Source organism: Gossypium raimondii, chromosome 9 (assembly GCF_025698545.1).
Source record: "Gossypium raimondii isolate GPD5lz chromosome 9, ASM2569854v1, whole genome shotgun sequence".
NCBI lineage: Eukaryota > Viridiplantae > Streptophyta > Magnoliopsida > Malvales > Malvaceae > Gossypium > Gossypium raimondii.
Window position 1 is genome coordinate 27,652,479 of NC_068573.1, and position 13,350 is coordinate 27,665,828.

The 13,350-nt window shown below is 37.1% G+C and overlaps 1 protein-coding gene and 1 pseudogene across 1 annotated transcript; both read left to right on the plus strand.

Annotated features, from left to right (window-relative positions):
* The first annotated feature begins 7,969 nt into the window (after positions 1 to 7,969).
* LOC105797597 (uncharacterized) lies at positions 7,970 to 9,204 on the plus strand. The gene is made up of 3 exons (XM_012627544.1): positions 7,970 to 8,095; positions 8,218 to 8,704; positions 8,816 to 9,204. Exons 1-3 carry the CDS (start codon positions 7,970 to 7,972, stop codon positions 9,202 to 9,204), a joined length of 1,002 nt encoding a protein of 333 aa, XP_012482998.1.
* Positions 9,205 to 9,348: 144 nt separating this feature from the next.
* LOC128032581 (uncharacterized) lies at positions 9,349 to 11,184 on the plus strand (annotated as a pseudogene).
* The last annotated feature ends 2,166 nt before the right edge of the window (positions 11,185 to 13,350 follow it).

Consider the following 13,350-nt stretch of genomic DNA (forward strand, 5'->3'; position numbering starts at 1 on the left):
TTCAAATAACCTAAACCGTTCAACCAACTATTATCTAAATTGTTGCCTTAGCAGTTCCTCTAACATTCTCCTGGTTTTATTTAAACATTCAACTTTGACAGTCAACACCATCAAGATCATTGGAACGAACTCGCAAGCTTTGTCTAAAAACAGTGAATTGTTTTGGCAAAATCGGCTTGGTGAGGACATCAGCAACTTGCTTTGTAGACGGCACAAAATTGACCTGTAAAACATCATCTAGAACCTTCTTATGAACAAAATGATGATCAATCTCGACATCTTTCATTCTAGCATGATGTGTGGGGTTGGCAGCCATGGTGACTGTAGACGTATTATCACACCAGACCACCAATGTCTGACATGGTGCCAGACCAATTTCATCTAGCAGTTGTTTTATCCACAACAACTCTGACACACAATTAGCTAAGCCATGATATTCTGCTTCAGATGAAGATCGAGACACAACAGCTTGCTTCTTGGAACACCAAGCAATTGGATTGGACCCTAGATAAACAACATATCCTGTGGTTGACCGTCGATCGTCAACAAAAGCAACCCAGTCAGCATCAGAATAATATACCGGTTCAAACAGTCCATTCGTGAGAAACAAACCATGATCCATAATCCCTACAAGATACCTCAATACTCGCTTAACAACTTTCCAATGAGTATCACTAGGGGAATTCATAAACTGACTTAGTTTGTTAACACAAAAGCTAAGTTTGGTCACGTAATACACAAATATTGAAGCATGCCAACAACACTCCAATACAGAGGACCATCAGCAAATGGTGGACTACCGTTTGACACAACTAGTTTGGGAGTAACGACCATAGGCGTAGGCATGGGCGTTACACCTATCATCCCTGTCTTATGAAGTATATCTAAAACATACTACTTTTGACTAAGCACAATTCCCTTAGCCACATGTTGTACTTCAATACCCAAGAAAAAACTAAGTTTACCCATGTCTTTAAGAGCAAACCTATTGTGAAGTTGTTGAATCACTATGTCTACATCTGCAACGGAGCTACCTGTGACAACTATATCATCTACATCAGTCATGAGTAAAAGTAGCTGCCCAAAGTAGGTTCGAATAAAAAATGAAGGATCAGCTTTTGATGCATGAAACCTCAAGTTATTCACTAGATACTACTTGATGTTTGAAACCATGTACGAAGAGCCTGCCTTAGTCTATACAAGGTTTTGTTTAGGCGACACACCAGTTTCTGACCATTGTCACCAGCTACTTCGAACCTGGGTGGTTGTTCCATATATATTTCTTCTGTTAACTCCCCATTAAGAAATGCATTATCACATCAACTTGTCTCAATGACTAGCCTTTCATGACAGCGATGGAAAAACCGTTCATATAGTTTTTGCTTTAACTACAATGGGCTAAAAGTGTCTCAAAAATCAAGTCATGCATGCTGATAAAACCTCTTAGCCACCAAACGAGCCTTATACCTGTCCATTGGCCCATCAGCCTTCTTTTTCACTTTAAACAACCATTTACAACCAATAACTTTTCGATGAACAGGTGGAGAATAGAGAGACCATGTTTTGTTTTGAAGAAGCGCTTGTAACTCCTTATGTACTGCGACTTGCCAACATTCCTTTTACATTGCATCATGAATAGTAATAGAAACATCATCTGATGAACAGTCTGTTGCACTTAAGTATGCTTTGGGTTTAAAAATACCCGCCTTGCTACGTGTAACCATTGCATGTGAATTAACAGGAGCAAAGGGTGGTAGAGGTGACACGTGTGTTGCAACCAAATCAGACACGTGTGGTGCAACCGAATTAGATCGCCTAGAGTCAATAGTGTCACTAGTAGATACTACTGGACTAGTAACTTGAGGCACATAAATCGCATTTATTGAAGTAGTAGAATTAACTGTAGGTACAGGACCAGTCACAACAGCATGTGCTGGACAAGCTGATGGTACGAAAAGTAGCCTGGAACTAGACCGTAAGGATGACACTAGAGGCACTGACTTGGAATTTTGAGTTTTGAAAGGAAAATCGGTTTCATGGAATGTCACTTGGTGTGAGACATATATTTGCCCATCACTAGCTTGACATCGATATCCTTGATGACACGAAGAATACCCTAAATATGTGCATGGTGTCGACCTATATTGCAGCTTGGACGTGTTGTATGGTTGAAGATTGGGAAAACATAGGCAGCCAAAAACTCTAAACAGTGAATATGTTAGTGGTTTCTAAAATAATTTCTCATATAGAGAAACACCCAAAGGAGAGGATAGTAGCCGATTTATCAAATGAATTGCACTACTGAAAGCATCATTCCAGTAGTTGACAAGCATGGACGCGTGAGCCAACATAGAGAGACCAGCTTTAACAATTTGTTGATGCTTGTGCTCAATCAGTCCATTTTCTCTAAGGTATATGGACACGTAACACGCTGAACAATTCCCTGTTGAGACAAGTAACTCTTCAACACTTGAAACTCTCTTCCTCCATCTGTTTGCAAGGCTTTGAATTTGAACCCAAGCAACCGTTCAACTTGTCTATGAAAAATAGGAAAAACATTGGAGACATCAAAATTTTTCTATAGAAAATAGACCCGGTATATCTAGAATAAACATCGGCAAGGCAACATAATAACGAAAACCATTTGAGAAAATCGGGGATGGTCCCCAAACATCAACAACCACTAGTTACAATGGCATAGCATACTCAGACAAAGACAGATTAAATGGTTGCTTATGCTCCTTCCCTAAGTGACAGGCAACACAACAATAAAAATCTTTATTTGTATCAAACATTATATTACACTATCGCAGAGCCTTTTTAAGAGTTCCATTACATGGATGTCCCAATCTAGCATGCCAAATACTTAATGGCGTTGTGATTTTAGTATGGAAACATTAAGCTGAGTCAGAAGACACCATTGTGATGCGTAATTACTAAAGCTTAACTTGTACAGCCCATCATGCACCGAGCCTCGAATAAGAACTTCCTTGGTCTTTAGATCACGAACTAGACACTATGTAGGATAAAACTCAAATATCACTTGATTATCCTTAGTAAAATTGGATACAGACAGTAGATTTTTTGTTATGCTAGGTACAAATAATAAGGATTTCATGAACAAAGGTCGCGATCGAGTAAGCAATGATGATTGACCAGTGAACATAACTGGAAGAGCAGAACCATTTCCAACATATACTTTACCTGGACCATTGTAATTCATATCTTCACCTAAAGAAGCATCTGAATTTGTGAGATGATGAGTAGCACCGAGTCAGGACACCATGCATTGTCCGCCACTGTTGTAGGAGTTATAAGACACGCCTGAGACGAGGGAGTGGTGAAGAAGAACTACTAGACTGTGAAGCATTATGAACAAACGGGTTAGACCAGCTGGTAACAGGTAGAGAAGGACAAAACCAACTTGATGAAGGACCGAAATTATTAGAGGGTGAACCAGCCACGGAAGGCATCCAAGGTAACACTGGAGAACCAGACCCAAACATATAAAGATTTTCTTGTAGCGGCATGGATGGTCTATACCCTATATTTTTGTATGAATAATCAAATCGATAATAGCATCTATCAATAAGATGACCAGGCTTCCCACATAGCTGACACTGGACACAAGATCCATACGAGCGACCACGTCCCCGTCCTCAAGCTGGTGTGGTACATCGATACTCTGGTACAGAACCATTGTCAACCGCCAAAGATTGAGACTGATGAGATACTAAATTAGCTGAACTAGGAGTCTCAAGAACCGTTATCTGTTGTCTATATTTAGCATCAAGAAGTATAGTAGTGACCCCCTGCACATTGTAAGGTAGCTGGCTAGTAGTAACAATTGTAATCACTAATTCATATTCTGGTGACAGTCCATTAAGAATAACAGTAACGTGCTCATGATCACTGATAACCTCTCTATAGCTAGCCAAGTTGTCGCTTAAAAAATCTTTCATAGAAAGATCACCTTTTTTGAGAATGCAACGCTCGTCTATAAAACATTAACCTAGACGTGATTTTGCTACCATAGAAAGTAGTAATAGCAGTCCAGATTTGGGCGCTAGTGTCCAACCCTATAAGATGAGGAAGAACAGCAGTACTTACAAATGATTGAAGCCATGAGGCCAGCGCACTATCTTGCTATTCGAAGCGAGCAAACTCAAGATTCTCCTACAAAACACCACCATCATCCGTAACCTGTTGAGGAGGAGGAACAGTGCGTGAGTCAAGAAAATGCTGAAGCTTGTACATTTTGATTGCACAAAGCACTTGCTGACACTACAATAGGTAATTATTATCATCAAACAACATCTGACTCTCTTAGTAAAAAGAAACGATTATTTACAACACCATCAGAGAAACTCAAAGCCATTACTGGTGTAGTGGATTGCACAGCAGACGAACTAGAAGGCAAGGCCATTAAAAAAAAACTCAAGACACTAACCCCAGGAAAAAAATGGAACAACTGATACCATGTTAAGCTGAATACCAATAACATAAATCTTTCATTCTATTCATTCATCAGCAACTCATGCATTTATACACAAGTTAGAAGTAACGTACTTAACTACTTCAACAGACTTCAACTAACTTAAACCGTTCAACCAACTATTATCTAAACAGTTGCCTTAGCAGTTACTCTAACATTCTCTTCATTACCAAATAATGCCTCTAGATCCCAAGCTTCTTCATTGTTGGAAGAAATAATATTACTTTCCATAGGCTTTTTCTCCGACTAGCAAGCTCTTGCCATGTAGCTCTTTTCCCACAATTATAAAAATTTCCTTCAAAATTTTTATTGTTGTTGTGGTTGTTCAAAACTCCCCCTTCATGAATGCTCCTTTTCCTTGATAACCTTTTGACTTGTCATCATTTTTTGGGACCCGCTAATGTCATACAGTTTAAATTTCCTTTCGCATTTACTAACATAGGGTGCCACTTCTTCATTCTTTAGTAAGACTCCTCCAATTTGTTTAGCTAATGCTTTTTTACCAACTAACAAATTTTCAAATTCAACAAGTGATGGTTGATTTTACCATCCTTGTATAGCACCAACAAAACTCATGTATTCTAGCTTCAACTAATGAATGATGACTCATTTCATTCTAGCATTATTGATAGAAGCTTCAAGATCCAACTCAGAAATCTCTCGACATAACGTCTTTACTTTGTGGTAATATTGTGTTATTAACATATTTCTTTGTGCCACTAACAACATTTCACTATTTAGAAGTTGGAGCTTTATATCATTTTTTTAGAAAACGACTTGGCGAGTGTATCCCAAGCTCCTTCGGAGTTTTGGTATCACGCATGTCCTCTAACACATCCTCTCCACTGTTGTTTTTAAGGTGAACATTACCTCACCAGCTTTTATTTTCCCATTTTCTTAGTGTGTCACTTGTATCCTCGACTTCCAGTTGTGTCACTTTATTATCGTTAGCAACCTCTCAAAGGTCTTGTCCTTGCATATAAGACATTATGCAAGTTGACCAAGTATTGTACTTGTTTTTATTAAGCTTCTTCATTCTGACAACAACTTGTAAGTCTGTCGTCGTATCAACAAATCATTCTCACTATTGAATACCTAAATTTATAGTGAAAGTAGTTTGTGAACAATTATCCAGGTAAGTTCCCAAGAAAGAGAGGTCAGTCACGATGGTCACTTTTAAGTATTAAGTCTTTCCTTAGCCAGAACCTTTCCTAGACATGCAATTTCACACTACCACACTTCCTCCAACAACTAAGAAACCAAGGATAATCTTCAAGTAGCTATGAAATTTCTTTTTGATGTGGAAGATCAAACGATGTTGCAACCACGAAGCATACTAAAAGAATTTTCACTCCTCCAACCAAGCTTTGATGTTAATTGTAGAACACTCACGCCCATGACACCACTAAACTAATATTTAACTACAACTCCTAACACTCCAAAATAAGAAAATAAAGGAGGAATTATAAGAAACCAAATAGAAAACTCGATATTTGGTTTTGGTGCAAATAAAACTTACAACATAGGTCTTTATATGCCCAAAGTCCCTTTTCTCTTGTTTTCTAAGCAATGTGAGATATGGTCTTTATATAGACTTGAATAATCATATTGTCTTTTGTTCCTAAATGATGTAGGATTCATTCCTAAGACTAAGTTTAACTTTAATAACTGAAAACTAAACACAAAAGTAACTTTATACAATAATAAACACTAACAAGAAATATAAAATTAACTAATAATCCCCCAAATAGTATTTATGATTTGGTTTTAAAATTTTAATTTTACTATTTAAATTTTATTTAAAATGTACTTTAAAACATATAAATATTTGAATTAATTTTTATATTAAAACATATAAATATTTCATATATTAATATTAAAGTATTTAATATAATTAAGATTATATAAAATTTAAGTTGGTGACGAAACGAGAAGACAATCTAATTATATTATTAACTATAAATTTTATTTTCATCTATATTCATATCTAAATTTATACATAATATGAAAAATATATAGAAATGGAAATTATTAAATTATTTAATAATAATTAATTTGAATTCATATAGTAAATTAAAAATTATGTTTATAAATTTAAAGTTTTTAAAATTTTATAATATTTATTTTGATTTCATTATTTTTGTCAGCAATATTATTTAATGGATAAATTTTCTATAAAAATTCCTAATCATAATAATATTAACCAATTTACACCCGCAAAAGAATCTATAACTTAAAGCTTTTTTTACCATCAGTTAATAAACAACACCTTAATATTATTAGCTCATAATCACCTATATATATATATATATATGTATAAATTAAATAATCCAAAATATTATTTAAACATACGAGAACAATTAACATCCAATGAACAGAAAAAGGGATAAAATATGTGAACGAAATTCAACCAAGGACTAAATGAAATTATGTGCTCAACGAGTGAACTGAAATGAACTAAGGATTAAACAGTAAAATTGTCAAACTTTGATGGGCCCAAACCGAAAATAAGCCATGAACTTTAAAATATACATATCCCCACATGTTTGATTCAAAATAGGCGGCAACTTTTCTCCAATCCCATTTCACTAAAATATAATTAAGAGTTAACTACATCATTAGTCACTAAATTATAGATAAGTATTCGTGTTAGTCACTTACTAAAAAAAGTTACAATTTAGTCACTGAATTTTTTGAAAATCTTCTTTTAAGTTACTGAACAATTGAAATGTTTTTATTTAAGTCACTATGTTGTTAAGTTTACTGAACAATTGAAAAGTTTTTTTGTTTTTAAAGTCGACAACTAACTTTTGTTTCAAAAAAGTGGTTTCGACAGCTTGGCGACTTCGCTGGGGACATTTAGAGAGTCAAGCCGTAAATTTGATTGTTTTCTATCTTATTGTTGAAAATTGAAAATTTGATTTGAAAAATTACGATCCTCTCATTGCATTTATTTATGGTATGATTACTATAAATTGAGTTTCATATCTTGGCATCATATTGTATAAGGACCATTTGGTCTTACCTTTTTAAGTGGGAGTGAGAAACTATTCCTTCGTGAGGTTTTCACCTCCTTATAGGATAGTGGATCGCTTCCGGGATACATCTGTACCTATGCCTTCATGAGATTTTCATCTCCGTATAGTCATAGAGAAATGTATTCCCCTGAACCGAACTCAGTCCTCATGAGCCTATAATGGGTGAGGATTGAGGAATCTCCTGGTTCAGGTACCTTTGTCCTAGAAGCCAAACCTCATGTAGTGAACCTTAGGAATTCACCCTAGATAGAACTGCACCCAAACTCTAGTAAATACCCGAATAAGTGTTGTATTATTTATTGATTGTATTGGTTTCTATATTTATACATGCTACTGACCTTTGGTGTTTTACTTTAATTGCATGGCATTTCAACCACATGGCATTTCATTATGAAAGGCGTTGGTTCATATTCGGTTGCTAGATAGAAAGCTTATCATGGAAAAAGGGTTTCTTGATAAGGTAGAGGATAATGTGGCTGTTCGAACTTGGTCCGAGGCGACACAACGTGAGAAAGGTAACAGCTTGGCCGAAGGATATGTATCAGAATTATGGAACTTTACCGTATTAGTGTAATTCAAAATAGTCTACAGGATTCGAAGAAAATCTGATATCAGTGGAACGATGAAGTTAGACAGCTATTCTACTCTAATTATGGAGATTTGCCTTATCTGCTTGATATGAAGGTAGACAAGCGCCTGTTTCGGGCTCTCGCCCAGTTTTGGAATGCTGCCTATAGTTGTTTCACGTTCGAGAAAGTCGATCTAGTGCCTACGATAGAAGAATACACGGCTTTACTTCGGTGTCTGAAGATTGAAGTCGACAGAGCCTACTCTCGACCCGTAAGTGTACCAACCTTTTTTAAAAAGTTGATGAACATAACCGGGATGAGTAAGCGGTGGGTTGCAGCCCAAATCAAACACAAGAGGGATAGCAAATGCATTCTTTGGAAGAACTTGAAGGATTTAATCCTAGTACATCCAGATAAAAAAAAGAAGGTAGATGTCTTTGCTTTGAGTATATACGGCTTAGTTGTCTTCCCCAAGGCTTTGGAACATGTGGATGAGGCGGCCACTGACTTGTTCGACCGACTTGATAAAAGGGTTACGCCAGTTCCGGCGATTTTGGCGGAAACATTCAGGTCACTAAATTCCTGCCGGAGAGCGGGTGAAGGTAGATTCATCGGATGTGCGTAGTTATTACTCGCATGGTTCCACAGCCATTTCTGGAAAGTTGATAAGGTTTCATATTTGGTCTTCTCTAAAAACTATTTGCCACTAAAAGAGATAATAGCTACATCGAGGAGGGACGACATCTCGGAGAAGAAGTGGATGGTCATTCTTCAAAATCTACAAGAAGAGGACGTTGAGTGGAGAGCTCCGTGGTTACTTCCGGATATGATTTTGTATCGGTGCGGTGATTTTGACTGGGTCCCTTTGCTTGGAATTTGGGGAGCTATTGGTTATGCCCTGTTGCTAGTGCTTAGGCAGTATAGGTCAAGGCAGTTTATACCCACAACTCGGGGACTAGATGAGTGTGAATTCTCGTACAAGGGTAATGGTAGCAAAAAGAAGATTCGAGAGATATTCAATGCTTGGAACCAGACTCGTTGGATGAAGAGTTTAGCAGCAGGTCCAATGACGACACCCGAGTATAATGAATGGTGGGTTTGAAGAATCAATGATAATATCCTCGAGCCAATTCAAGAAAACAGTCAGTCAATAGAGGAACATTTATGGGTTGTCCCATTTGAGCTAGAAATCATAAGACAAGATTTTGAAACAATAAATGCAGAATTAGAAAAGAAGATATAACAAATGGAAGAAGAGAAGATGAACTTGAGGTTAGACATAGATGTTCAGAAACTCGAAGCTGAAACTTTAAGGAAAGGGAAAAATAAGGCTGAGGAGGATTTAGATAGCTTGAAGATAGATTATAAGAAGCTGCGCCTATCAATGAGAACTGTCGGGTTGGGAAAAACTTCGGAGCAGTGGCGTGAAGAAATTCAAGAGGAAAAGGCTAACATTGATAGATGGGAAAGGAAATTCCAGGGAGCCCAAACGCGAAATGAGACCTAGAAAAAATTTTGTCAGAAAGCCAAAGTGGAAAAAAGGAATTAAGGGCCAGAGTGGCTGAATTAGAAAGATCTCTTCATCAATGCCGAAATCTTAATTTCACAAGGGAGCTGAGAACGAGCTTAAGTAAGATGGAAAGAATGAAAAGAAGAATAGAATAAATAGAAATTACACTACAGAGATATGAAAGCAGGATTGAGCTCCTTGAGGTAAGCGAAGAACGTCAGAATGAACAGCTTCACTATTTTCAGAACCAAGTTAGAAATAAGGATTACATTATGGAAGAGTCCATGGTTCAGATTCGAGGGGTAGCCGATCACTTGCAGACCTTGGCAGTACAGGCCGATACGCTGAGTGTAAAATATGAACTTGAATCAAATCGGGGGCAAGAACTAGCTTCATTACTTAGGAAGATTAAAGTTTTGAGCATTAGGGAAAAGCCTTATTTGTAGTCCATCTTATGTAAAGGAATTTGCTTTTTAGTAAAGTTTTCTAAATGAAATTGAATTAGAATCGACGCCTTTTTGCATTCATTTTATGCATCGCATCATATGCATTACATACCATTGAAAGAGCCTAATTGAGTAAAATTATTTCAGTTAATTTGGAAAACTAACACCCTTACGCTACCCAAGCAAAGACTAGAGAAATGGACCAAAGGTTGGAGAAATTAGAGCGAATGCAAATACAGATGCTAGTGCAATTGACCAAATTTCAACAAGATATGAAAGATCAGATGCTAGAATTCCAAAGAAATCTGATGAGCCAGTTAACCCAGTTATTGGTTGGGGGCTGAAAAAAGGAAAAAACCTAGTGGTCCACTTTGGGGAGGATAAGGAAGACCCTGCACATCCCCCAGGTTTTACCCCGATAAGTGTCCAGGTCCAGCCAGATGCGCGTCCACAAGAAGTACCCCTTACTATCAGACCCCAACAATATCATACCAGTATTTCAACACCAATGAATTGCCTGACAAGCCCAGGATCCAATCTGAGGGACAATTTAGCTAATCCTGTTGCTCTTGATAATCTAGTAGAAATAAAACAGGCGAGGGCAGAGTATCCAGATACTATAAAGGCCCCGAAGAAGAAAGGGAATAGGGGGGATAATGCAGGCAAATATAACAAGGGCCACTCAAAACCAATCACTGTGGGTCGGCTAAAGACAGAAACCACCAGCCATCAAAGCCCTTTAAATAAAAAATCTTACACGAAGACAAACACTGAGAAGCTCCAGTTCACGCTAATTCCGATGTCGTATAAGGACCTGTATCAAAGCTTATTCGATGTGTACATCGTTGCCTCTTTCTACTCAAAACCCCCACAACCTCCGTACCCTAAATGGTACGACGCGAATGCACAATGAGATTATCATGCAAGAATTACGGGCCATTCCATAGAAAATTGCATTGCCTTTAAAAAAGTGATTGAAAGGTTTATCAGTATGGGTGTTGTCAAATTTGATGATTCATCCAGTGCAGAAAATCCGCTACCTAACCACATTGATAATGGGGTGAATGCGATGTATGAAGAAGTGTTGAGAAGCGTTCACATCAATGTCATACATGAAGACAACTGAAAAGGGTCTTGTTAGATATCCACCCTTATAAACTTAGGAGTGTTCTAAATAATCGAATTGTAGAAGAAATCTCTGTAGTATCTAGAGCTTACTTAGAGTAATGTTCAAAACATACTTGTTGCTTTTAGCCTAGAGGCAATAAGAATTCCTTTGTGAAATAGACTCATGTCTGAACGTCATTATTTTAATGAAATATATCATTGCAATCATTTTGGAGCCAATATTTTTTCATTCTTTCCGAATAATTATTTGATGCTTTCATTCTTTTAGATTTTCTTCCACATTATTCTTTCATTCATTCATAACCATATTGTAAAAATAAGTATTCATAAATTAATACATTCTTTTGTATATTCTTTGGTACCTACTATGGGTCCCCAGATATCAATAACATGAGCGACGCAGAATCTCCTTTTGAGTGAGACATGTGTTTAGAGAGATCTCATGACTTTGAAGATGACATAGATTGTAGTCTATCTCCGGACTTGTTGAGGATGGTAGACAAGAGGATAGACAGATCCTACATCACAGGGAATCATTAGAAATTGTAAGCTTGGTAAAGATTGGAATTGACATGATCGCAAAGACGAAGTGAGACCTCATTGAGTTACCCCAAGAATTCAAGGATGTTTTCACATGGTCATACTAGGATATTCCCGGGTTAAGCACTGACGTTATAGTGCACCACTTTCCTATAAAAGAGTATTGTAAACCAGTTCAGCAGAAGCTCAGGAGGATGATACCTAATATTGTGCTAAAAAAAGTCAAAAAGTAATTTGATGTTGGGTTTTTACAAGCAATCAAATATTCAGAATGGGTAGCCAACATCGTACTAGTCCTTAAAAAAGATAGGAAAGTACGAATGTATGTGGATTGCAGGGATTTGAACAAAGCCAGTCCCAAAAGACAATTTTTCATTGCTTCTCATTGACATTTTAGTGGATAATACGGTAGGCTACTAACTGTTTTTCTTCATGGACGGCTTCTCTGGATACAATCAGATAAAGATGCATCCCGAAGATATAGGAAAGACCACATTCATCACCTTATGGGGAACATTTTGCTATAAAGTGAGGTCATTCAGGTTAAAGAATATAGGGAATGCCTTTCTCTTTGACTTATCATAGCTTTGCCCATTGAAGTCAATTGCTCCGTATTTTTGTTGGATTTCATCCTAATTGAAGAGGAAGATCCAAAATTTTTTCGTCATAGTTAAATTTCACCCCAAAAGGCTCTATGAAAGAAATCTGATATCAAAGAAGATTTTTCGCATATAAGATGAAAATAGAAGATCTTATGTGGAAGACTTTATTTAGAAAAACATTGGTTCTAATCAAAGGGATAATAAGGACTTGTCTAATCCTATGAGTGTATATTCAATCAAGAAAAAAAATAAAGAACAAAAAAAAAGAAATAAAAACCTCTACCGGGGCAATGTCTTTCTCTTTGGCTTATCACGGTTTTTCCATTGAAGTCGAGAATCCTTCTCTCTGAGTTTTGTCAGAACTAAACGAGGCAGAATGGATAAGGTTGAACTTGATCGAAGGAAAAAGGCTAAAAGTTATTCATCATAGTCAGATGTACCATAAACGAATGATGCGAGCCTATTACAACAAGGTTCGTCCTAGAGAATTGCACGAAGGTGACCTAATATTGGAAAAGATCCTCTCTTTACAAAAATATTTTAGAGAAAAATGGATACCAAATTGGGAAGGACATTATGTTGTAAAGAAAGCCTTTTCCAGAGGAGTTTTGACTTTGAGCGAGATGGATGGAAAACCTGCCAAATCCTATAGACTCAGATTCGGTCAAGAAATACTTTACCTAAAGAAGGAGAATAGACCAAGGTGAAAACCCGCAAAGGGCGCTTTGAGTTTCAAAAAGAAAAGATCAAGGTGAAAACCCGCAAAGGGCACTTTGAGTCAAAAATAAAAAAAGTAAAAATGGAGAGGCCAAGGTGAAAACCCACAAAGGGCGCCTTGAGACCAAAGGGGATTTGAGTTGAAAACCCGAAAAGGATGGCTCAAATTTTGAATCAGAATAGGGCACGAGGCGATCAGAGCAACTCAAAATTTGATCAGGTTGGGGCATGTGGTGGTCTTGCTATACCTGAATCAACAGGAAAGGGTAGGCGACATCTTGGGGCATCGACTGAGCACTGTAGAT